Here is a 26,705-nt window from a genome sequence, read left to right on the forward strand (position 1 = left end):
AAAAACTACTGTTTACAGGAAATAAATAAAATACAAAATTCCTGACTACACTGACTGAGTAGTTTCACCATCTTTATGCTCTGACAAATTAGAGACAGCATAAGCAAATAAGATACATCAATGTGCCACCACATCTGAAAACTTAGGCCAGGTAAGTGGATTCACGTGAACAGATTCCCCACTGAATGCCGCTCCCGGACCAGTACACGCAGAAACCTAACTTCTCATTTTAGGAAAATGCTGTGCATGATTTATTCACCAGTGGGAGAAGCAAATCACATCCATCAATATTTCATATTTATGCCATACACCCCAGCAACACATTTAATGCATCACTCCCATAACAACATTGTTCTTAAACCAAAGAAAACCCACCTAATTTGTCAGGATGAATTCCATGTATCAGGTATCCCGTGATTGCTTTGGTAAATCCAGAGCATTTGTAATATTCATGTATTTATTTAACTCTAACCTTTTATTTCTAACAGGAACTAATTCTCAGTGTATTATTCATGACCTACATTCTTAAACTGAAGCTATGTTTTGAGCCAAATAGCCAAGTATGTACTGAGTTCTTAAAGAGAAGCTTCATTGACTGCAACAAAGCAAGAATGGATAAAACTACAAAGATATAACCTCATATAAAAATATTCCACCGAGCAGGACCATTTTATAGTATTCATATCTAGCCATAACTCAAAGGAATTATCAGTAGGAAATGCAGTAACTGATAATCAGAAAAAGAAGGAAGTAAACCAGTTAATCTACCATTTTTATGTTAAAATGCAGTAAATATAGCACAGGTCACAACTGAAAAGGCATTGTCATTTTGCCAAGCCAACTTCCTTTATTCACGTCTGAAAAGGACCAGAGGTAGAGAGGTAACTTTCTGTTGCCAACTTAAACTTGCTACTTCGTCCTGAACTTCCCAAGGATGTGACTTGTGCCAGTAATGATGGGGGCTGTATACGGTTTTTAATATAGCTTGTATAGTTTGTATAAAATGTGAAGACCATCAAATTCATACCATGTTAAGTCAGGAGTGAAGTCAGTTTTACACACAGCATGGCCTACTGGAAGCTTACTTTCCATTTTGAGGAAAGTTGTGAATTTTACTTCCAGCGGATACTATTACTGTATTACTACCACCCCTGAATTGGAGCTCCCCCAAAGAGCATACCTGCGAAAGCCACTCTTCATCCTCTTGCCCGCTGTGGTCAGATGCTAAGCTGTCGTATGACTCATGTCGAGTGATCGGTCCAGGGCTCCCTGGTGGAACCACTGAAAAAAATAGAAAATTGAAAAATCAGATTTACTGTTAAATGCTTTTAAATAAAGCTTTTTCAGTAAGTTATTGGTACAGCAACATATATATTTTCCTAAATCTGTGACAACATGTTGGAGCACAGAAAGAGCTCAAATATTGACATCAAGAGCGATGAAAGGATTTCTGTTGACTTGAATGTATGCATACAGCCACTACGATCGCCCAATTGGCTCCTCTTCTTTTAACCTCAAGTACTTAATGAACATACCGAACAGCCCAATACAGACGACAACCATCTGTCTTGAGGAATTTAACACTGAGAAGTGCCACTGTCAACAACGTAAGCCTTTTCTACAAACTTTTCAGAATTTGAACTATGCTAAAGCACACTGACAAAGGCTATCCTCAGGCGCTGGTACATGTACTGACTTTGAACACAGAGTACTTCCAAGGCTTCATGAACTGAATTATCACTCTCATTTTGACATTAATGTAGTTAATTTGAAGTTGGTTTCACAAACAACTTTATTTTTAGGATTTGACTTCTTTGCAATTTAATTGGAAGTGCTTCATTATCATGTTAGTGTCACCTCTTCATTACAGTAGTAATATTAATTAAGAATCCATAACAAAGCAGAGTTTGATGTTTAATTTGCTACGAAGACTAAATACTGAGATTATTTCACTGAACTGTAAAATACCAGAAATTCTGTGTTCAAGTGTTGCATTGCATTATAGAAATACTGTATAATAATTTTGGACAGATAAGTAACCCACTTTTTTCAGCTGCACGTGACACTGATAACTAGAAAGATATATTAGTTCAAGATGAGGGACAAATTAATCAGCGGCTATTAAACACAACAGTCCGGACACAACCTCCAAGAAGCCCATAACCTCCAAACTCCCGGACGTTGGAGCATCTGCTTCTGGTCACTACCAGAGAGCTGAGGCTGGGTAAATTTTTGCTTTGACTCAACATCAGATCTGTCCACAGTGCTCATCAGCAAACCTTTTCTTGACAGCACCATAGAAACCCTACCTTACTATAACTGCTTAAATACCTAAGTCTCTACTGTCTTTGAAAGACTGGTACGAACAAATAACCTCAATTCACAGAGCAAAACTAAGTTAATTTTGTTCCTCTATTCACTACTCTCCTTCATCTTCATACGGACTCACTGCTACAGAAAAATGCAAGTTCTTCAGCTCTGTAGACTGTATGATATCCAAACCCACTTTTAAAATGATTACCATATATGCCTACAACTTTGGGGAAAATCACAATTTAGTGTTCAAATGCTACCACAAAAAAGAGAGAGAATTGTACACTTACTATTGTAAAGATTAATATTTCATGATTCCTGGTCCTTGAGTCATTTAAATACGTTAGTAAAGCTTACAGTCTAGCTTCCTTACTTTCTATGGCAGTAGCATTACGTTGCTCTAACTAAAACTTCATAAGCTGAAAGAGTTTAGAAAAAGCAAAATGCAAGCAAGCACCCCAGACAATAAGACAGGTGGCATTTTTTCATTTTCTTGTACCTGTTGACTGTCAGGGGCCTGTTGGAGGCCTGGATTCAATACGAAGAAACCATACCCGCTTTGAGGGAAGAGAAGACACCACAAAAGCAAATTAAAAGAAGCAAATGCAACAATGGTATTTTTGCTTTGGTAAAACAAGAGAGGTTTATGCTGTAGCATTAAGATACCGGAGAACCCTAAAAATTAGAACCAATATTTTTACATTCACATAATCTAAAAATGACTCAGTTTTTAAAATTTATTTTTAAAAACTATATTATTACATGGTTATGTTTTATTTTATTTTTATTTTAAGAATTTACATTTTTAAAATTTATTTTTTAAAACTATATTATTACATGGTTATGGTTTATTTTTAAAAACTATATTATTACATGGTTGACCTTTATGTGTCAAGTTTCCATCCACTACAAATTTTTACAGCGATGTTGTAAACCCCTAATAATAGGAGTTTATAATGGCAAAGCAGACACAATTGTAACCATAAATACAGAACGGCGCCTCTATAATATAAACAGCACAGGGTTTTCATAAATCCATACATTATATGAAATAAAGGGATTTTCATCCTGTTTGTATAAGTGGGTATCTGAACCCAACCTCAGCTATGGAGCCATTTCTAACACCTCCGTATCACAGTGTGTCCTTATTCTGAAACCTGCAATATACCAAATTCAGTTCAGGGCCTACCGTATTAAAGAATTATTTAAAGTGCTATATGCATTAGGACGTATTCTTACGAAGTGTCGAGTTTTTCCCATGAGATACTATGCATCTGCCATATTCATTGAAATCAATACAATTTGTGCCTGCACCTATGTGTACATACACACCTCAGCAACCACAGACGTTATTTCAGTACTGTGCCTTCATCAGTTTTCAAGATAATATAGAAACTACATTCATCTGCTTCATTACAACCAGGACAGATCTAATTCAATGACTTACGGATGGGTTTGTGTAGCCCACACCAAACTCGCATTAAGACAATACACGTACCTTCCTGGATTACAAACAGCTGAGGATTCACAGTAAATACCTGAGTATGAAACCATAAAGCCCACACTTCTTCCTTACTGGTAAAGTTTATATTTGAAACCGATGAAACAAAACCATTATTTTGACACGTTTTGCTGTTGCCCTAATCTTCCCCATATCTCCCGCCTCTCCTACAATAAATTCTACTGACTGCAGTAATGCCTGTTTCTGAGGGCACAGCTGATCAACTGCAGGCTTTCCTGTTATTGAACTCTGCTAACAAACTGTTCATGACTCTAGCAGATGTTTTTGCTTTCAAACCAACAGGAACTTTATGGACTGTTCTGAATTTTTTTTGTTCTTTCTATCCCAGGGGCAACTACTAGAGCTGTCAAGATTAGGGAAGCTGCTATTCAGTGACTAGCTGCAAAAGCACTAGCCCAGGGAGCAGCATCCACCCCGCTGCTTTGTCACCGTGTTTCTCCCTTGTGTAATACTCTTGCATTTTACTAGAGATTGAAGACGGCTTTACAGTGAAAAAGAAATTCAAATTTAAGAAGAGTTTTGGTCCTACGCTGTGTGCCTTTTCCTGAGGAATCGCAGCTTTGCATAGGTCTTGCAATAACACCCGTTTCAGTGCAGCTTCAGACCGCAGCATTAACTCTTTCTACCAAAAAGTGACGACATGCTGAATTCCACGAAAAAGCTCTGCCTTAGAGTTCACCAGCAGGGCAACAGTGATAAAGCCTCAGCTGAGGTCAAACCTCAGTAATTTATTTTGCTATTTAATAAAATAGCATTTATGTACCACACCTATCACAAAAGCAGGCATTTAAAGAGAGTCTGGTTTTGATAGCAGGATCCCATAATGACGGTCCCAGCCTTACCACAGGCAACGCAAGCTCTACTCCCACTGCCCTCAGTGGGAGCGTGCAGTGTTTTGTGAGATATGACCTTATAAGACAAGTGATCCTTGCTGGAGATTTGCCATTGCTGTCCTGCTTATTACACACGCACATATGGTCATTTTTTTTCAAGTTAAAAATGGGCTTGAAGTTACAGGAACAAATATGTCCTAAAAATGTAAAGCTGATTCTTTCTTCATTTCTGGGTCACACACCTCTTGCATTGGTATCAAGTTCCAAGATGAGATTAATTTAAGTCCAGAGGGACATTTCCAGGAATTCCAGCTCAAAGGTAATCTTTTATCTTCCAGCTTAATTCTTTGAAAATCTGAAATCGCACTGGAAATTATGGCAGCCTCTTACACGTCAGTGAAGCTATTCTTATGCTGTAACCCAGAGTTTTTTCAACTTCCAAAGAACTTCACTATACCGCAGGATAGCAAATACTAAAATTCAAATTCTTTAAAAGCTTTGCAGCAAGTAGTGTTTTTTCTTGCACTCCTGTAATTTCTTTTTCATTGGGAAAAAGTCACAAACGGCACACAGACAAGGAGCAAGCAAGCCCTTGTTGCACAGGTGTTTTGTACCTTCCTAAAATAATAAATTCAATGCTTTGTGTCTGAGCTATGCCAATTTTTAACTTTTTGCTATTCTTACACCAATATCTGGAACAAACATATATCAAATATTAGAATGCAACTGAGTTTGTTTAATCTAGAACTACACAAACATGCAGAAATTTGTACAATTACCCGTGGAGTGAAAAAGTACAAAGAAAATGAGTGTTTATTAAAAATCGAAGGTGAGAATTAGAACATACACCTTTTGTTTATGCAGTATAGCAGGACATGAGTTTCTAAAGTCCACCTATAAATGCAAAAAAACCTCCATAAGCACGCATTCAAGGTCACTTTTTAAAAACTGGAGTGCTACCTACAGCAAAAGTCAGAGCTTTGCCATAAATATTTGGCAAGAGGCAAAAAAAACATCTTTGAGCTGCTCAAAAATAATCGTAGCACCTTTAATCTCTCTCCTCCTCCAAGTGAAAAGTCATCTCCATCAACTCTAAATCTGGAATATATTCCCGTCCCTCCATCCTGACTAGCTCTACTGAACCACTCCACATTTAACTAAGGAAAAACGGAATCTCAGTGAAAACCGTTGTTCTTCATCTTCTTTCATAACTTGAACACTGATATCTCATTTTCTGTCCTCAAAACCAAAGGTGCAGGTGCTTACCCATAATCTAAAGTAAATTTTTAAAGTTTACAGACTCCCTTCTCTGCAGTTAGAGATTAATCTTACTACTATTTTGAAGAAAGATTATTAAAAGCAAGGGTCTGAAACAAAACACATTACAAATTTAGTAATTTGTGTGATAATTGTTAGTGCTAGGAAAACCGCACTGAAGTGACTGTGGAGACAAAAGTTTCAACACAAGCCGAAACAAAGGCTGACATACAGCTGAGCTGATATTTCTCTGGAACTCCGGGACCTGATTCACACAGTTCAATGATTATGAAAAAACTCCATTGTTTTGAAACTCTGCCGTGATATTTAGTGACAAATAAAGAAAACAAACAATTTATATTAACCTCAAATAATTTGCATAGGCATTCCTGACACATGAACAAGACCTAGACAAATACACAGGCTTGACGAATATTGGAATTAACAAACAGTGGGTTTGTTCATAGATGGGCTAATTATACAGTAAATACCTAGACATAAGAGAAATCTTTATTCATTCAAAGATTATAAATTGTCATCTTTCAGCAGCATAGAAGTGTTGGAACAAAGAAACACTACAGCTCAATTGTACTGGGCGCACTTATGGTTTTAATTCGTGAACAATAAATCATTAGTTTTACTCAGTTCTGTGTACTTCTTGAACCAAAAGGTTTTAATTTTCTCATTTATATAAATAAGCTTTACACAATTCAATTTAATTGAGAGTTATATATGAAATTCCCAATGTGCTCTTCTCTAAGGGATGTATGTTTGTCCAAATTAAGAGCCAACAAAGGCATTTGCAGACTATAAAGACTATTTGTTCTGTGCTGCCTGCCGTACACATGCCTGCAGACACACAGAGAGCTTTCCTTTATTTCAGCTGAATACACAACATTTGTAATTTGAAATAAGATTCTAAAATCTAGTAGAAACAGAAACAATGTACTCTTAACTAATTCATTAACTCTGAACCCTGTTCCGTGTCCACATGCAGTCTCTAGCGATGTCCGTGGCAAACAGGTATGCAGAATAAAAATTACATATCCCTTGGTTTCATACAAATCACACCCTAACATCTGATTTTGATGCTTTTTCTGCAGATCCTAAGTTATATCTAAAATGATCATAGGTGGTTTAGAGACCTGAGGTAATCACATGCTTGTCAACAAGCCTCAGGAGTACTTCTCCTAAAATTAAGCTCCACAATTTGAATGATTTACTTCATGCTACTTCTGGAACTACTGGTGCATTAGCTACATCGTCTTACCCATGACAAGTAGAATGTGACGGTTCTGGTTTAGGTCTACATGCAGCCATTTCAAATTCAACAGGTTCATCTTTTTTCCATCTTATAGATGTGTTCTCACTTCTGTCAGAGGTTGGTTTCAGGATCCCACAGTCAGATTTGCCATGCAGCTCAAGTCCAACAACTGCTTAGTGAGCTTTACTGCAGGCATGTTCCTAAATCTTCTCTTACAGCACACAGCTCTATGCTGGCTGGCTCTACCTCTGCTCAGGTTTGGCAATAAAGCAAAGACCAGATTTTCATTTTAGACAGAATGCTTACAGCCATGTTTAAAATAAACTGCTTGTAGTTTGGTGATACGCTCTATGTATTTTTTTACTTATAGCTATCTGTCACTGAATACAGTTTTGTTTTAATGTATTTTTCAGCTTGTAAACTTCTGCAGGAGCGTGCCATGCAAATTAAAATATCCTCTTTTACCCAAAACTTCTCCCCCAAAACCTCATTTTTTTCCTGTTAGGACTTTCTGAGATTCTTGTACGCATAAACATCATAAAATTAAGCTAAAAAACCCCTGTAAACCAGGAGTTTAGCCAGCCTAACAGTTATTTCACACCACCAATTGACTTATGGATTTATTCATTCATTATTTGTATACTGCCCACAGTTTATTAGGTGCTTTATAGACCATCCATTCTCTGTATCAGCACTTTCATCTTAAAGGAATAGATAGGTCTGTAATCAGGATATGAATTCTCCTTACATTTTCCCAGCTTTGATGACTGCTTTACTTGCTCCTTACTTTACACTGGTCTGATAGTCAACAGCCTGGCTTCCCCCCCCCCCCCCAAAAGGTGCTGATTAGGTGTTCAGACTTCACCATTACTCCTGGTTGCATTGCAAGACTGGTATACGTTCACTGTGCTTAACTCCAGCTTCCTTTTCTAAAATTCCCATAGGAAACCAGTCAAGTACAATGAACATTTAAAGCTGAGCAGAGCTAGAACCTGATACTACTCACAGTACGGGGTGTCTTAAGGCCGTTCAATACTTTAAATGCTCAGACTTTGAGCAGAGTATCGGTTCTGTACCAAAGGATAACATATATATTCTTTCCTGAGTCAAAGAATAATTTCAACTGCACGAATCTATGGTGAAATCCATCTGATGGCCATCTTTAAAGAATTATGGAAGAGGTAACTATTTCTATAATTCACTGACTTCAAAAGTATGTTTGACATTATTGTCGGGAAAATTATGTTAACCATGGATTACTGTTACAATCAAAGTATGTAGTGAGAAGTCAAGAGGCTTAGTAGTAAATTTTCAAAGCAGTGCGTGGGGATTTACCCGTTTGACTCCCATTAACGTCAATAGGAGTCGCGCGGCTAAATCCCTGTACACTGCTTTGAAAACTGACCCCTTCGTGTTGATGGACCCCTCCCTAAGAAGTTCCAGATGACCATGTAAGAATAGTAAAGAACTGCTTCAGCATGTGCCCTTGTTCGTTATTGTTGTTTGTACACATCTGCAAGTATTTTAATTCCTCTACTCAGTGCTGTTTCCAGCATTTAGTTTATAAAATATGGATTAAGATGGGCAAGTACTCGGTAACCTGACGAAGCCATGCACATGCCCAGGTGTATATATGCATCAAAAACTTAACAGACATTGGCAGCACCCAATGCACCTTACAGAGTTAATTTTTCTCCACCTCATCTATATTATTTCACAAACATCAATTATGGCTGAAGAATGTAGCATGATTCACTCCACTGCTCACATGCAATGATGCAGCACTTTTATGAAATGACATCTGCCCTGTGCCTATTTACTCCAATCAGTCCTCTGCTCAGTCAGAAATCAAATTTGCTTCCCTTTACCACTTAATCCTGTTTCCTGTAGGGAGCAGGAAGTGCAGGTTACAGTTTTAGGGAAACTTAGTTTTCCCTTAAAAAAAAAGACCATGAACTACAATTTCATTAGAAACGTCTTTTCTGGAACGGGAAGGTGATCCAGATTAGCTTGCAATCTGTTACGCCTCCAAGTGTAAGAAGCAAACCTGAAAATTCTATTTTCACTGGTTGTGACTACTGCCAGCAAATCTCCAATACGTGTAACAATTTTCTAAGAGAAATGCATGCTTGGAATCAGTTTTACTTGGAATTTTTTAACTGTAGTCATAAACTAGATATAAATATATATATATTTAATATCTGCTACAGTTATAAACACATTAAAAAACTCCAAATATGAATTATTTTTTTAAATTGCTAAAAATTATTCTCCAACATATTTTACCTGTATCACTTATATTTTCATATATACACACACACTCATATTTTCATGTAATATTTGGAGAGAATACCTGAGTCAAGATAAACACTTAAGAATTAATTCTCTGAAATTCTGAAACTAATTTTTCTGTATAGAGAAGTCTTCCTCAAAATTTCAAGGATTTATAAATTATTCCCCAAGGATCTGGATTTTTAAAGAACATCTGCACACTCCTTTGAAACTACTGATGCAGAGACCCGGGAAGTTCTTTTAAAAAGTATGTATGTTGCATTCTTTTATTATAGGGCAATAAAAAAGTAGAATTTCATGAAAATTATACGCTAGCTAGAGGCAATTTCAAGCAGAAAGAATAATAATGGCAAACTGAGGATCTAGAAAATTTTTTAAAAATTTCCCATCTGGATAATAAAGTTAAACATATGTACCCAAGTAAGTACATGAAGCCTCAGCTGTGTGCTGGTTGTACACAAAATAACAACCCAATGCAGTTTTCCATCTCTAAGTATATCGTGCTAACAAGTAACAAAGGGTTAGCGGCAATAGCCTTGCCGAGAATAGGGGGGAAAAAACCTGGCAGAATCATGGAAACGTAACACGTCTTGTGATCAGGCACTCACTCAATCTACCAAAAGGCTGGTTTTACATCTGCTCAGCACAGATGAAGCAGCCTCCCCTGCTTGCCTTCCTGCAGATCGCCGTAGCTCTGCCATGCCCATCTCCGTCACTCCGACTTTTCACAAATGGTGCGTACTTTCCCGCAGTTTTAAGCCCGTAACACTCAATCGACACAATTTCGTGGAAAGTCTCTCATCTGTGGGGCACAAGTACATCTGAAAGGCCAGTAGTTCAGACAGCATTCACGTGACCAGTACATCAAAATGACGGCCGTTTAAAATATTAACCCACACACCACTGCTTGTTCCAACGCTTCTCCAGGCTTCACAGCACAGCAGCTCCTACAAACTCAAGTGGGCTTCTCCCACTTCAGGGTAAGGTCAGAGAGCTTTGTTTAGGCAGCCTTCATCAGCGGTTTACGTTAAACCGGCCAGCGTTGCTCTGAAGTGCTACCAGTGCTGCTGCAGAACCAGTAAACCCAGCAGAGACACAGTAATGGGCAGCTGAGAGCACTAACTGCTGAAACTGCTCCAAGCTCACGTCTGACCGTGGCCATGCAGAGATGTCACAGAAACAGAGCAAAAAGGCTTTGAACACCTCATAACTACACGATAGCGTAATTGTTGTTACAGAACGGGCTCTGGTTTTGATCAGTTTTAGTATTTGAAATCGAGCTCCGTTGTGATAGACATTGAACATACACATCGCAAGATACAGCTCTTGCCCCACAGAACATACTACACACACACACTATAGTTATGTATATAGCGGGGCACGTACCATAACATATATTCTTTCGTATTAGCAGGAGAGAAAGAATACAGTATTAAATATGCACACACAAAAGACTGCAAGAAGAAAAATGGAGGTAGAAGGCTGAGAAGTGGTAGAACACTAAACACAATTATCAGCCCCAGTTCATTAGCCTATTACCAGACCACCATCACGCTCTGCTGTGCACAGAAAAAGGCCTGCAGACCAGAATGACCAGATTCCTTACTGTGTCTGCTCGGTGTAACTTGTATGGCAGCAGCTTGGCTACGATTATGTGCATTGTAGCTTGTTTTTCATAGTATCTGTCTTCATAGCACATATTCACACAGTTATTTAATACACTCGCTACTCTTACTCTCAGTCCTGCTTTCCAATGCACAATATGCACTACCTCTATATATGGAATTTTTATTTCCATCAGTGGAATGTATGAAAGGAATATAAAATAGGCCATAAAGAACCGCAATGTTGCTTAGAGACAAAAGTCTTGCTCAGGGTGCATAGCTTTCATTAGAGGGAGCAGGAAGTGCAAACATGATGTCAGAGTTACAGAGATTATCTGTATAAATTGTGTTATCATTTAGCCCAAACAAACAGTGAGGAAAGGCTAACCCCCTCCCTTTGAAGACAATGAATAGTTACTAAGTTTGACTGCTAATGAAAGCCATTTTCAGTAAAACGCACGATATGTACAACAGTTGGTCCAGAAATGAAAATCTGTTGTAACAGCCAAAAGTCAAAGGCAGCTATAAATACAGACCTTAATCTTTTCAAGAATCCCTTAATGAAGTCTATAAAACTGATTGTATCTTCAGGCCTAACTCAAGTGCAAATTCTTACTCAGAAATAAGTAACAGCCCTGCAAGTATTACTTGGAGACCAGTATAGGAACAAAGAACAAGAATACAGAGCACTGGTTTGAATCCTGCCATCATGGAATATGAATTACATTGCATTTAGAATAAACAATTAATGAGACAGCAGAAGCCTCAGCTACGTGTCCATTTTTCTGAGAGAGAAACAATTTCCAGAAGCGGTCAGAGTGGGATAAACACACACTGCATCATTCCTTTTAACACAACAGAAATGGTCTTTGATTATTTAAAAGCCAATTGCAAAGATCTGTCTTCAAAACCTCCTACTGGAGGTTTAATAGCAAAGAGGTGCAAGTACACTTACCAGCAACACTATAGTAAAGTAGAGACTTTTGTTTTAACAAAATCTATATTTATACGATTACATTTCCTATGGTTGAGGGCAGCTGTAATTAATGGATTTCCCTCCTTCCCCTAATGCAGTCATTTGTCAATTTAAACACAGAATGTCCAATCAATTTTGATGTATTTAGTAAGCAATTTGTCAAAGAGTACTGCATACCAGTTAATATATTAATTCTTGTCATTGGCCTGCTTCTGACAACTGCAGGTCGTCTCCATAAAATTGGTCCTGATGAGCCAAAACTCTTGCCTGGAATGTGAAGGTGCCCTTTCCAGAGCCAGAGAAGAGAAATCATATCTAATTTATTCCATAACTTTTTTGGGCATTTTGTGGTCTGATTTTGAGCTTTTTTTCATTAATGTGTTAATTGTCCACGTTTCAGACATCTCAAGTACAGTCCATTCCTCCAGTGCAATGAGAAAGTGAATTCCAAGAGGAGGGGTAAGGAAGAAAGGAAATAAGAAGTATGAAATGAGGATTTAAGACTTTCTGCTGTTATGCAGAGTTACCCATTCTCACTGCAATTCCATTATGTACCATGCACGTCTGCATTAATTCAAACATGCAAAAATGGAAGGTACAGAAGTCAGACAAAAGAAACATGAGTTACGTCAATCAAATGTATAAGACTTTGGGTTATGGTAGCAGAGAGAAAAGTATTCATCAGGAAAAAAACCTGAACACAAGCAGCGGATTGTCGTGGACATGAAAAGCACATCTTAACAGCATGCCTCCAGAGTTTGTACTACCAGAAGCATCTTAATTCCTAAGTACTAAACAGCAGGAAGAAAGTAGTATTTAAAGAATAAGTAATGATGAAACTTGGCAATTCTCTGAAGAAAGCCAAGTCCTTTACATTTTAGGTTCCTGTGGACACCCGAAACCCTCCTATGTATGCATGCAGTGCCTCACACAACTCTCCTCCCACTGTCAGGTCTGCTACGACAGTCTAACTGTACCAGGTGATGGTATTTACGTTATAGGAAAACATCTAGGAAGAATAAAATGTGACTTACATTTCCTTCCTCTGTTGTGGTTAGATTTAGGAGTTGCTCAGAACACAGGCAAAAAAAGAGGTAATACTAGAGACACAAATAAGGTAAAATACTATGTATGAAATCTGAGAAGGGTAGGAGAGAAACATCTAGCACCTAACACCCAGCACTGAAGACCTGGGGATTGCAATACATCAGGGGCTTTGCAGGATGAACTCTTACGAAAACAAAAGTAAGTCTGAAATCTCCATCAGAAGGCGAGGAGATTCTTGGGACTGGTTATTTTCACTCTGACCAACTGCAAAAAGCCTGAAACAGTTAGGAGCAGGATACCAACACTTCCTGCAGGCCAGCGCGTTGTGGAATTTAACACGCAAGTTCACTTTCAAGCTATGAACTTACAGAAAGGTCCAAATCTCTCCCTACCCACTTTCTCACCTCTCTGCACCAGCCACAGCCGTGATAAAGCGCTCAGGTCGATACGAACTGCATACTCTGATCCAGGTTTCTGCAGCAGATGTCACAGATGACCTCAAAGCAATGAAACAGCTGTGCTAATCCACTTACAAATACCCCTGGGATAAAGGTCTTGGACACTTGTTGTACAAAATATTTCTTCAAACAATGGTTCCTTGTTACTTCCTTATTAGCGTGACTATAACTTCAAGATTCTTTAAAAATATTAAATGCTGAACTGTGTGTAAATAACTAAATGCAGTATTTTTAGAACATTCTCTTTTTATCACAAGAACTCACTGGCCTACTTTATACTTTTCAGAGACTAAGGAAGATTTTAGACCTCTGTTTTGGCATCAAACTGCATATTTATGAAAACCTGCACAGTATAGCCCTCCAACCAGACCGCCAGACATTTCATTGTTCTGTCCGTCTGCTGACAGAGGTACTCTGTGCTAAAAAGCACACTGAGTATTTTTCAATGACCCAGGGGGCAAAGGTCACTTATTATAAATGGATAATGAGACCTAATGCAATGTTCTGAGTGTGGACAAAGAAAGGGTCTATCCATACCCCCTTGTGACTTGGTCATTCAGGCTTTTATTTCCCCTGCACACTTAATGGAGCCAAACAATTGGCAGAAATGCTATACAGAAACTGAGAGAAACTGCTGTATTCTACCTCTGATAGACAGATACAAATAGTGACCCTGAAACGGCGCCAGAATTCCTCTTACCACTAACGTGGCAGACAGATGTAACATTCACCCTAAACCCCTATTTAGCCATTTGCTGGCAATTAAACTTACTGACGGAAGTGATAGCACATCAAACCACGGGCTTCGGCTAATGTCAACCCATTACATTACTGCAGGTAAGCAGAGCCAGATAACTTTGTTTTAGCATGTATTTAATAGGGGGAAAGCTAACAGGTGGCTTGGACTCTTTTGTGTGAATCCTGGTTTGACTCCCATTTTTTCAGAAACTTCGTTGAGTAGCTTCAGATAGAATAAATCCAGAAGACAAATAAAACTTCAAAGAAGATCAGATATACATAAATTTCTCTGTTAATGCCATTTTTACTATGTTCTCTGGATTTTTTTTGTCTTTAGTGTTTATTCTATTTTTCTTTACATTCCACACCCATCTTACCCAATTCCTATTATGTGAATTAAAACCTGAATTAAAATTCTTCACTGCAATTCAAATAATACAAACTAATTATTTTGTTGGAATTTAGCTACCACTCATTCTTCTGCCTTTAAAAAGTTTCCCGTATAAAAATATTTGAAATGCATAGTATTTGAGCTGTTAATGAAATACACAGAGTGAACCACAGCCATCCCTGATTTCAGTATGTGGGATAAATGTCGTCTGTGTATAAAAGCATTGATGCTCACAGAAAGGCTTTTGTTCAGACCATATCTATGCAATACATTGCTTTTAATTTCAACAGAAACTAAAAAGCAGACAAACTACTTTTACAAAATGTCCAATACTCTCCAGACAGCATTCTGTGCTCTTGGACCCATAACGCAACAACTGCATACTACAGACAATAATTTATACAGCTTGAAAACATGCAGGGGAAGTAGCTGAAACCAATATGGATGATAAAGACATCTACAGCTAGAGCAGAGAACTGGGGGGGGCAAGAAATCTGGCCCAAACAGGCACGCCGCAAGGACTCGCAAACATAGGCAGCGTTTGTGAATTAAAGCTAGTTTTGGAGACTGTTTCAAGACTACGCAGTATTGTTGTTCTCCCTGAAGACGCTACATTCGATAGTCTGGTTAGATAAGTCTGCAAAGCAATAGCTCTGACAGCCCTAAGGAACAATAATGGACAGTATCCTTTTATCCTAATGCTTTGTCTTACACAGATATTTTAACTACTAACACGCCAAGAGTATATATATTAAAGGAAAAGTGCTGGAAAAGGGTCTTAACTCCACCTCCTTGGTGGCAGGAAACAGATTATGTTTTTCCTTGCAAACGTGTCTAGCTAAACATGACTTACTGAAACACTGCAGTTTCTATGAATGAGCCTGTTTGCCTTTTTTATCTCCTTATCATAAGAGTTATTTAACATCATCATCAGCAACAGGTGCATAAGCAATGGATAAAAATATAAATACCAAAATGAATTATCAGCAACACAAGCAGACTATGTGACAGCAGTTACCTTAAACTACAATATGAAATTAGACCTATGCTCTATAGTTAATAGCGTCTATTAAAGGCTTTTATATAAATTACAAATATATTTGTTGACCTGATTGTACGCAATGCTTCAAAAAATTTATGTGAAAATTTAAGTATAGGCTTGCACACCTAATCTTAGACATAGTGATTTGAAAATAGTGACCTATATTTGTATAGTAAAATATTATACAACTAAAATACATCCTTGCAACGATCTTTTATCTCAAAGCAGAACTCACATATTCGTAAGTGAGACTAAAATAACGCAGGAATCTAGCAAAAAATTCTAGCTCTAAGGCACATCTAACACAGTGCCGTGCGCTATTAATTACTTTTTCATATTCTTTTCTACTTTTTGAGTTTTCTTCCTTTTTCTGTGCAGCATGGAAAAAGGAAGACCCTAACCTTGTCGGTTTCCACAACGTTTTGAGCTTGGAGCACATGCAACAGATGGACAGGTAGCAGCAACAGATCTAATCTGGCGCCAATGTTGCTTTTACCAGTCCCATTCGGACATACTGCCTTTTGGCCCAGGTGTCCACTTTCCGCATTTTAAAATGCCCGTGTCCAAACACGCTGGTGTTAGCTGCACTGACAACTGTGCAGAGGGTCTAGTTTCCCCATGAGTACCTTTACATATGCCAAGAGTTGTTCCCTTGTGAAACTTTAACTGTTACATAACTTTGATCTGGATTGCACCCTAGCTAAAAAGGAGAGACTTGCTACTCACTGTTAATATTCTTCTCTTTTTTGAATTGTCAAAATAAAAAAAATAACATAAATGCTCATTTACCTATAAAGCCAATATAAAATACATGGGTTTTTATATATATATATATATATATATATATATATATATATATATATATATATATATATATATATATATACACACCATATATCTATAGATACAGATATATAAATGTTTCTGAATATGCAATGCCGTGCATATTGGGTCCCTGCGAATGACGTGGCTGGATAAGATGCAGGTTGAGGCAGGTGGGCAGCCATCCCTGGAAGCGATGCCAAGGCTCCCGAGGGAAGCAGCTGTCTGAGACTCTGGCTGGAAGTAGCCCAGCCATCATGAGTTCCAGGGGAGAGGGAAAATGCAGATACACTCACTTGTCACTGGGTATTGAATTCACAAGAGGAAAGGGCTAAAAGCATGAGAAGAAATGAGGTGAAGAAACTCTGAAGCCTTTAGGGGATCTAGTGGGTCACACTTGCAAGGCCTGCCAAGCACTCGCATTTTGGCTATGTGACAGCCTCACAACTTTGATTCGTATCAAAAAGAAACTATATTTGCTACTCTGCCATTACTAATATAGGTGGTTACATGAAGCCCTATTCTGGGGTAGAACACGCACTGAAATAAATGCGGGCTGAAAAACCAACTCAGAAAGCCACACTCAGCTTAAAACGTGCACATAAGACAAGACAAGAAGTTGTGAGCTACTTACAGCCAGCAAGAAGATACTGGTAGTACTGTACGGCATCTGCAGCCAGGAGCAGTGGATGGTTTGCATTAAATGGTGGTTGGAGTTCATTCCACTGAGGAGTTCTGAGGTAAAACACAAGACTATTAATATTTAAGCTAATACAGAGAATGTAAATCAGCGTTTCTGTCATCACATGTAATTATCTATACAAGCTCACAAAATGTTTGTAATTATTTAAATTAGCTTGTTCAAACACTGCAATACACCACAGGCAGTTGAACAGCATGACCGAATCACGCAGATTGTGAGGCAAAGACAATACTTGTTTGTTGACTGCAGCATGGATTGCGCAAAAAATGATGAAGGCGGTTTAGATTAAGTTGGTAAATACATTTAGGACCATTGTATGTCATGCTGACGTTACATAAACACACAACAGAAGCCGGGGAACTTTTTTGTTCTGTTAACTAGCATTGCTTTGATACTGTAAAGTCATTGAGCATTTACAAACTGTGAAAATAAAGCTGTGTAAAGTTATGGACTATTGATCCAATTAGAATTTTCAATTCCATTACAACCTACTCATTTCAACAATAATGGTCTAGAAGTCTGTGTTGTAATTTTAATTAGGGCGGGCCATTCCTAAATAGCTTGGTAAATCAAGTATTGATCAATCTAGTCCAGCCATAAGCAGCACTAAGGAATATAGGAGACAAGAAAAATCGATAGAAAAATATTTTAAAACGTCAAAAGCACTGACAACACTTTCTCATCAATTTTTGTTTACTTTCTTCCACATGTCAGGAATAATTTCTTCAACTGTCTTAAGAAATGCTACCTTCAGCTACTTACAGGATAACTCACCTAATTCTTTGCAATGCTTCATTGTGGAAACCTCACTCATGTCTCATGGCAGAATTCTGTACTTTAACACTATTAAAATAATTGTTTCTAGTCCTTACATAAAAAGCTAAATTACAATCTGATCATTTAAAATCACTAATTGATAAGGATCTCTATTGATCCGTTAACACGTTCATGTAGCTCCACGCCTACAGAAGTATTTAAATGGTTAGCTCCCATTCAGTCATGTAAGCACTAACAGAAAATATATATGAAACGGGAGGCTTGAATTTGCTATTGAGAGTCCTCTCTTTCAATGGAAAACTTTGAGAGTCTTAAAGACAAACTTTAAGATAAAAATATAAGTGAAAATCATGATGCAGTTCATTCACCCCTTCCAAAAGAAAACCTCATGATCATTTTCTGGACAAAAAGAAGAAGAAGTAGTAAACCGAATGAGCTACCTAACCAAAGTCCAGCTGGCTCTTGGGCATGTCATCATTTCCAAAGGTGTGTCATCACTAATCTTCGGAGCAGTGCTGAGCGGACGTGGTTCCAATACATGCTCCACCAGGCTACCGTAACAACTGATAATGTACAGCGACTCCACTACAAACTGTTTTGATTGATCTGTTTGCAAGAAGAAAGAAAATCTTATTGCAATAGCACAGCAGAAACAGAAAAAACATTTAACAGAAATAGTAGACTACTTATTCTTTTAAGTCTTTTGCCATTATATGCTTGCACTCAAAAATGTGAATTACAAGTGAAAGGGCTGGAGAGACAAAGAGAAAATTGTACAAAGCACAAAATTTTCCCTTGTTTAAAAAAATACAAGTATCTCATATAAGAGAAGGTGGAACAGAGTTTCTCACCAAGGTGTCTTCAGGTGATTACACATTGCCAAACATATGCCTGTACATTTGCTTTAGCAAAGGTGTCTCACCTTTACCTCACAGCTTTTTCAGCGAAACTTCACACAGTATCTTTGGATTGAACTATCAAAGCGTGTTTTCTGTCATTCTATCATAATAAAAGATCAATGATTTATTTTACTAATTAAAGTTTCTTGTAAATTGTCCTATTTACCAAGAGCACCCCACCCATGTTCCCAAAAATCTCTGCTGTCCTTGAGTTTAAGGAACAAAATCTACAGATAAGCACCAGCTGCTCAGAAGTTATCACAAGATGAGAAAATAAAACAAAGAATTTAAATTTAAATGCAAGTCCTATTTTTGTAACATACCAACCTTTTTCTCTTTTCAGACCAGGATTGTTTGCAAACCACGATCTCGATGACCCAAAGACTGCAGCGACACAAAACTCTCCTCCCACAGACTTACTGGGTGAAATCTGTGGAGCTGGTTTGGATTTGCTTAAAGAAAGAACAAAATAAAATTATGAAAGATAATCCTCAAAAATTAAGATGTCCCTTGCTTAGTAGTCATTCTAAGATATTAATTCAGAAGTGGTGAATATCTGCAGTTCCCGTAAGATTTAGCCGGATTTACAAATGCTTAGTGTTTCTCGATAATAGGTCCCAAATTCCCCTTGATCACTGAACTCACTCACTTGAAGAACAGCACTGGCTCATAATGGAGAATTAGTTGGGACTGTTTAAAAGACCCAATATTGAATATTTGCATTCAATAGAAACAAATTCCGAAGTGAATACAAACATTTATAATTGTAAGTCCTTTGGGAATGAAAATATAGATTCTGGGTCAGTCCATTCCAGGTGGTTGATATTTTCTTGCATTTTCAAAAGAAACTCAGAAATAATGCTAACATTGACTGCGGATCAGTTGTAACTCAGCACAGTCCTGATGCCATTGAAACCACTAGGATATATGAGACACGGGCAAAAGGGTGAGAGGGAACAACATGCGGAGGATATAAAGGAAAGGAAACAATGCATATACTCATGAGCTACGTGTTAAAACAAATCAGTAATTATAGCATGTGAAAAGAGATTAAGATACATACTCCTCTGAAACACCACAATGTGCATGTAGCAGATACAGCGGTTCATAATTATGTTTCATTGAAACATGATTCGGTGTTCCTCCTTACAGAAATCTGAAGATATGTAACATTATGCTTTGTATAAACTCAAAACTATTTTCAGAGCATTGCCCGTTTCCTCAATTCATTAAACCAGGATTTCACCCTTTCCTTAAGAGAAAAGCTGTTTGAGAAGTTCACACAGGACTCCTCCTCCTCCTCCACATTCCCTTTTTTCCAGTCTTTTGAATTGGATTATTTTATATTTCTCTCTCTACTCACTTCCACTGCTCCCTTCTCTTGCTACCTCTCCCTACTTTCCTTTTTTCTTCTATTAATTTCTTGTTCCACATTATATCAGCCTGTGATTACACCATCACATTAACTTGGTCGTTTTTAAGTTATGATCTTCAATTCTATGAAGTGTGTGTGTGCATATATGTATGTGCACAAAAATTACTGCAGTATTATGATGGGATTAAGCAGCAGAAAAATATTTTAAAGCAGCAGAAAGCAATTCAAACACTATGCGTAATTATAATGGCACTTAATTCATACTACCATTTTTTTAGTTAATGACAAATTACTTGTATAGAGGTGAAGTGGTTCAACAGAATTAAACAATAGGGATATTAAAGCAAGAGCAGAATATGAATCAACATAATGTAAAAAAAAAAAAAAAAAAGAAAAGCAAGTTAAACCAAAATTATTCTACAAGCTGGGTTTCTCTAAAACTCCTGCACCTGGTTGCAGAGATTGCACCTCTCCAAAGACCTATGTCTTGGCCCCTTACAGCTCAGGCCTGATCTCACTGAAATAAATGGCATAACTCGCACTGATCTCAAATACTTAATTTCCTTCCAACAACTAGCTGTTGTAAGTGACACGTGGAAAATGTGGCATATGTTTAAAACCATATAGCCTCCATCATTACTGTCATGCAACTTGAAATATTTAAAATTGCCTTCAACTTGAACTCAGCTAAAGCAGCAAATACTTTTTGTATAGCGTACCAGAAATTAGGTCATTTATGAAAATGGGAGAAAAGACTAATTGTTTGCACTTGCACTGTATTTTCAGCCAGGTTTCTGAAAGGGATTTACTGAAAGTGTAACTGAGCTTCCCAACACCTTGTGCAGCATTACTCTGCCAGTTCTACAGATGGACTCACTGAAGCACAGAGGGGCTAAGCTACTTGCCATAAATCACACACACAGCAAGCCTATGGTCACACGTTTCATGTAGAAGGAAAAAAAGAAAAAAAAAAAGAAAAAAAAAGACCTTTCAAAAGGAATTCCATCACACTGACCAGAGTCAATGGAAAGATTTCAGACAAACTTTCAAGGACTTTGATCAGTCCTGAAACTCTCGTACATGCAGGAGAAGCTAGACCGTCCCAAAAGAGCAATTGCAATTTATAGTCAGTAACTCGAGATATTGAACCACCACAAAGCACTTAATATCCAACTGTTAAAACTACAGCTACAGATTACTGGGTCAGAAATCTGTGTTCCAAAAAGTTCTTGACTATAAATATAGTGCAGTGGCACTTCACGATGTATATTAGAATACTTAAACTAATATTAACATATTAAGTACTTATTAGCTGCTCAGAAAAAAAATCAGAATAGATTTCTTCCACTTTGAAATAGTCATTCATCACAGAAACAGTATTTTTAACCAGTTCTGTAACAAACTGTGTATCGATAACTGTTTTTAGCTCTCATCTTCCAAATATTCATACACAAATATTCCTTCAGAAATGAAAATGTAAATGTATGCACTAATTAGAGTCCTGTTGCTTACTGATCTATACTTCAATCAATAAATGATTGTTTTTCATATCGAACAAGATTGTTCAGAAGGACAGTGTTAACCATCAATCAATACAAAGCAAACTACGAATACAGATACGACTCAGCCATATTCACTTGCTCTTATAAACTCTGGAAAAGAAAATCTTTCTATACTATCCTAATATTCTTGATATTCTGCATTTTTACCAATACAATCTGAGGTTATTAAAATAATTTAAAATGGAAAAAAAAATGGGAGTAAATGTTATTCTCTGTTACAAATTGGAGTAAACTTCTACAGAGACATAATTGACTTCAACCACTTCTTCAAGCCTTTCAGCAGAAGGCGATCTGGTACTCTAACAATACATTTTTGCAGGGTTCTCCACACTCTTCATCCCAAAGACCTATGCTCAACCAAATACAGTTATAAACAACCTTAGAGGAAATGGTCTAAGCTACGTTCTGTTTACACCATGTCTTTAAGATGTACGTCTTTCAAGGCATGCATTTAAGTGTTGGTTTCAGTGCCAAAACATTTTCCCTTCAAGAATGATGTTTTGTAGACAGAAAGAGCAGACCTTGTAAAACACGACTACTCATGTGGTTAAACTTAGTCCTGCTAAAAATTAAAGACAAAGAAACAAACAAACAAAAATGACTAGTCCATCATATCGGTTTAGGCATATTTCTGAAAAAACTGCCGAGATGCCAACAAGTCTATTCTGAAAACTATTGTAACTAAGGAATCTTTCATTTTACCACCATTTTACTTTATCCCTGAGTTTTCATCAATACATTCCAACTTAAATTTCTTTCTTTCAGTAAAGCTCAAAAGCCCAGTTATTTTCAGTAACAGTAATGCCATTAGAAAAATGTATTTTCCTGTCATTGTGATATTTTAACAACTTAGAAACTATAAATCTTCATCATTATGTAGATGCAAACACCCTCTCAGCTTTATAAATGATAACAAAACAATAATGTTGAAGGTAGGTGGTGAATGACTTGTTTCTGCTATGAACTTCTGCTCTTTACTTGCTCTTAGTCTGTCAGCACTTCATAAATTATTCCAAGAACTGAAATTAAGGCACATTTGGTCTCACTTTTAAAAATACTTAATTTAAAAGAATCTTCACAATATACTAACTTCCAAAAGACTGTACCATATTTTTACTGAAAGGGGTTGCGATGCAAGAAGTAGTACAGGTTGTTGGGAATCAACACTAAAAACAAGAAAGTGGAGCTAATGGAACCAAAACATTCCCCTTACAATGTCAGTCTTCCGCACTAAGAAACAACGGTGCTATATTTAAGACATAAGGAAGACAAAAAGGCAGCGTACTTTTTCCTGTCTGGGTCTACCCAACTGTGTTACTACACCAATTCAATGAGACACAGCAGTATTTTTATGCCAACTGTATCTGTGCAGAAACCTAAAGCAGGAGTACAATAGTAATAAAAAAAACTTTCAATTACACAGTTATTGTTCTGCTATAAATTTTATAAGAGCTGTGCCTCAACTGAAGACCATGTTCATGTCATTTCAGTCACCAACAGTTGACATTCACCTACCCCAACTGAAGTCAGTGACAAAGTCACCTACTAAAAGTCAAGTTAATCCCAAACTCCAGCTAAATACCACAATATTTGGGGAAATTTGTGTTGTTGATAATAATTAACTTCTCTAACATAATTTTGAAGGATTATTTCCATTTTAAATGCAGAAGCACTGAGATGTAGATTTGTACATGTCCAATGAAAACCATACATGAGCATTTTCTACTGAAATGGCACAAAAAGTGATGGGAGCAAACTAAAGAAGAACATTAAGACATCGCTTTGTCAGATCTTAAAAAAAAATGAAGAGACTCAGCAATAGCATGCAAGTTCTTTCATGTTGACGATGCTATAGGAAAAGATTAAGAGCTACTGAAACAATTCCGTGCTACCACTTGTTGACTTTTGTAACAAATCAAACTCTGCCGTAATCTCTGGAAATGTATTGCGTTAGCTCTTTATAAAAATCATAACTAATGACAATATTTTAACTAGTTTTCATTTTTTATTATTATTTATTTTTCTACTTTATGTAAGAAAGAATTAATAAATTCTAATACTATTAAAATACTTTGAAAACCATAGGCAACTATGAAAACCAGAGGCTACACAGTACAGCGATGGAGTGTTCCTCAAAGAGCTTTATGTCTCACAAAATACTGCCGACTCTTAAATTTGTCTTTAAGTTCATAGTCAAACAAGTGACATGACTTAAACAAAATAAATAAATTGCATATCTATGATACGAAGGAACTGCTTTACAAATTCAAATATTATCAATCAAACAGTAAGAGTCTGCAAAGACTGAGAATCACATTGGGTTTATATTCCCAAAGAATAGGCTTCAAACACATCAGATTCATAGAAACAAAAGCATTTATCCACTCCTTTATTTATCTACTATTTATCCAGCTCCTTTATTCGCCAGGCAGTAAGCTGTCAAATCTCCTTTCATTTTGTTTACATAATTTTAGGTCTCATTAAGACCTTAATGGAAACAACATGATTTCTTCCCCCACCCAAAGTGTGTTTTTTATCCTAATTTCTCTGTTGGCTAGTAAAGACCATATTTTTGAGCTAGCACTGGCATTAAACAAACCACAAAAGAGTCCTGTGAAAGACAGGCAACAATTTTTGTGTCTATTTCATGTATTCCCCTCTTTAATCTAGGCCTTTTAATCCAGCCTCCATCTAAAATCATTTCTGGTTGACAAGCATCTCTGCTGCTTCATGCAGGGGGTGACTGAAACATCCATTTGCTAAGACAATCCACTTTCAAAACTCTTCTTCCAGAGCCTTTTCAGTTCTTAGACCACCATCAGACAAAATACTTAGGTGCATCGTAAACTACATTTAGAAACGGTTCTTAGGAAGACTACTTCAGTAACCAGATGTTCTCTAGGAATAAGGCAAAGTCATCTTCTTTCCTTTAGTGTCATATTCAGTGCCTTCGCTTTTCCTCTCTTCGGTGTAGCTCCCGTATCCCTCACCAGCTGTCCTCTGCCATTCTCTAAGAGAACTCCGTATCCTAACGAAGCTCTGAAGAAGTTCTTTCTGCTGAAGATAGTATTTTGACAGAGACGTAAGGGGGTGATATATGTGGAACAAACTTCTAGTAGTAGAAACAAGAGCCACATACAAATATTCTAGCAGATACTGATAGATATAAGCTAGTAAGTATCCTTAGCTACACTTGAAAAAACAACCCAAACCCAACCAAAACCAAAACACTCCTAGCTGAAAGTTTCTAAATTTTCTAGGAAAGTTGTAAGACGTTCAAACTTATTCCATTTTTGTTGCCTAAAACTTCAACCACCTAACCCCCATCTCATTATAAAAAGGCGACTGGAGGTTATGTAGCACTGTACGAACACTGAACCGAGCTCCAACACAGGGCAACTTGTTAAAACTTGGTGGGTTTTTTTCCTGTCAGTATTTTTCTAATATGCTGAAAATTTACATATTAAATCCAAAACCCCCTATTATTTAAAATATCCTGATTTTAATGGAACTGTGGTTTATTTTTTTTCCTCAAGTGTGATAAGCTGCTTTTTTTATTTTGAGTGCCCATTTTACTTGCTTCATCTCTCTTACTGCAGTACTTTACTGTCTACTCACTGCTAATTTGGCTTATTTTCGAGAGGTCATCATCGATGATTTCTGTCTGTAAGCAACTTAGGGCTACAATAATAAAGGAAGCTATATAGAAAAAAAGAGGCTTGTTTTGGAAAGATATTGCAATCATTTTTGCCCACTGGGAAATAATTTATTTTTTCAACTTCTCTGCTACTTAAAAATTAAATGCCCTCTGAAAGATAAAAAAGAAAAAAAGTGAATGCATTTTCTTTGACAATGCTTGATGGTGAACACATATCCATAGTTCAAAAGTGAAATTGTGCAGTGCTTCCACCTATGGATCAGCCATGCAAGTAAACAAATTAAAAAAAATTAATTAAAAATTAAAAAGTCTAAGCATAGCGTTATTTTCAGTGAGGACAGCAAATGAATTATAGGCATGCTGGGTTTGAACTGGGAACTCACCATGGAGCTTTTATGGAAAAACATCCTGCTCCAAACAGGTAAGGTCTTCACGTAAAGGGGAAAAATGCACAGAAATTAGATGAAAACTCAATTACCAACAAGTACACTGTATATCATGCTATTAAGATTTATGCAGAAGGTAAACAAAATATTTTTTATAACCGTTCATGATGCTCTGAAAGAGATGTAGACCTCTAATGTAACCAGCATGCTGACGCTCACAGACATAACCGCTCACGTGAACAGTCCCACTGACAACGCAACCACCCACAGAAGCAGGAGCTGACGGGGTAGGCTCTTCATGCACAACGGCTGTGACAAACGTAACGCATCAGTTGCAAGCAGGCTTTAACGTTATAATTCAAGTTGGACACAGTTTAGGTTTCCTTCCTGAAATCCCCTGACAAATCTGAGGCAAAAGCAGTCAAGAGCCTTAAACAGACATTAAAGTCGAAACTAATAGAAAAAGAAAATTAGCATCAAAAGCAACAAATATGTGGGTGTGTTCCATGAAAGACTGGAGGTCTGATTTGGGACAGTTTTACAAATTTACTGAAAAGAGGCAAGTCCTAAGTAAAAACGACAAGTATAAGCACAAGCACAACCTTTTAGAGAAAATTACTCAGCCCTTTCCCTAGGACAGAAACACACTATTAAATTAAAAATCTTTAGCAACTCTATGACGCAGCAGTCTTATTTCCTGACTTACAAGTTTGCACGGAGTGCCGGAAAGAGAACCCTAACTTATTTCAAATGTGTTTGATGTTAAAAATCACCTGATACAGAGTC

The 26,705-nt window shown here is 37.2% G+C and overlaps 1 protein-coding gene across 21 annotated transcripts in view; it reads right to left on the minus strand.

The window, feature by feature from the left end:
* Positions 1-26,705, minus strand: part of BCAS3 (BCAS3 microtubule associated cell migration factor) — a 373,805-nt gene that overhangs the window by 200,083 nt on the left and 147,017 nt on the right. For 18 of the 21 annotated variants that reach the window (XR_015703602.1, XM_087752408.1, XM_087752414.1 and 15 more), the window contains 5 exons: positions 25,917-25,961; positions 19,266-19,390; positions 18,480-18,645; positions 17,194-17,294; positions 1,181-1,281 (listed from right to left, as the gene is read on the minus strand). Coding sequence is in view for 20 of the 21 variants with exons in the window: in XM_087752408.1 (XP_087608534.1) it covers positions 1,181-1,281; positions 17,194-17,294; positions 18,480-18,645; positions 19,266-19,390; positions 25,917-25,961 (538 nt within the window). In the remaining variant the exon portion in view is untranslated. The remainder of the gene's footprint in view (positions 1-1,180; positions 1,282-17,193; positions 17,295-18,479; positions 18,646-19,265; positions 19,391-25,916; positions 25,962-26,705) is intronic. The other 3 variants (XM_087752425.1, XM_087752405.1, XM_087752410.1) reach the window with 1 other exon arrangement.

This window comes from Nipponia nippon, unplaced genomic scaffold (assembly GCF_047370975.1).
Source record: "Nipponia nippon isolate SJK-2023a ecotype South Korea unplaced genomic scaffold, ASM4737097v1 scaffold_15, whole genome shotgun sequence".
NCBI classification, from domain to species: domain Eukaryota; kingdom Metazoa; phylum Chordata; class Aves; order Pelecaniformes; family Threskiornithidae; genus Nipponia; species Nipponia nippon.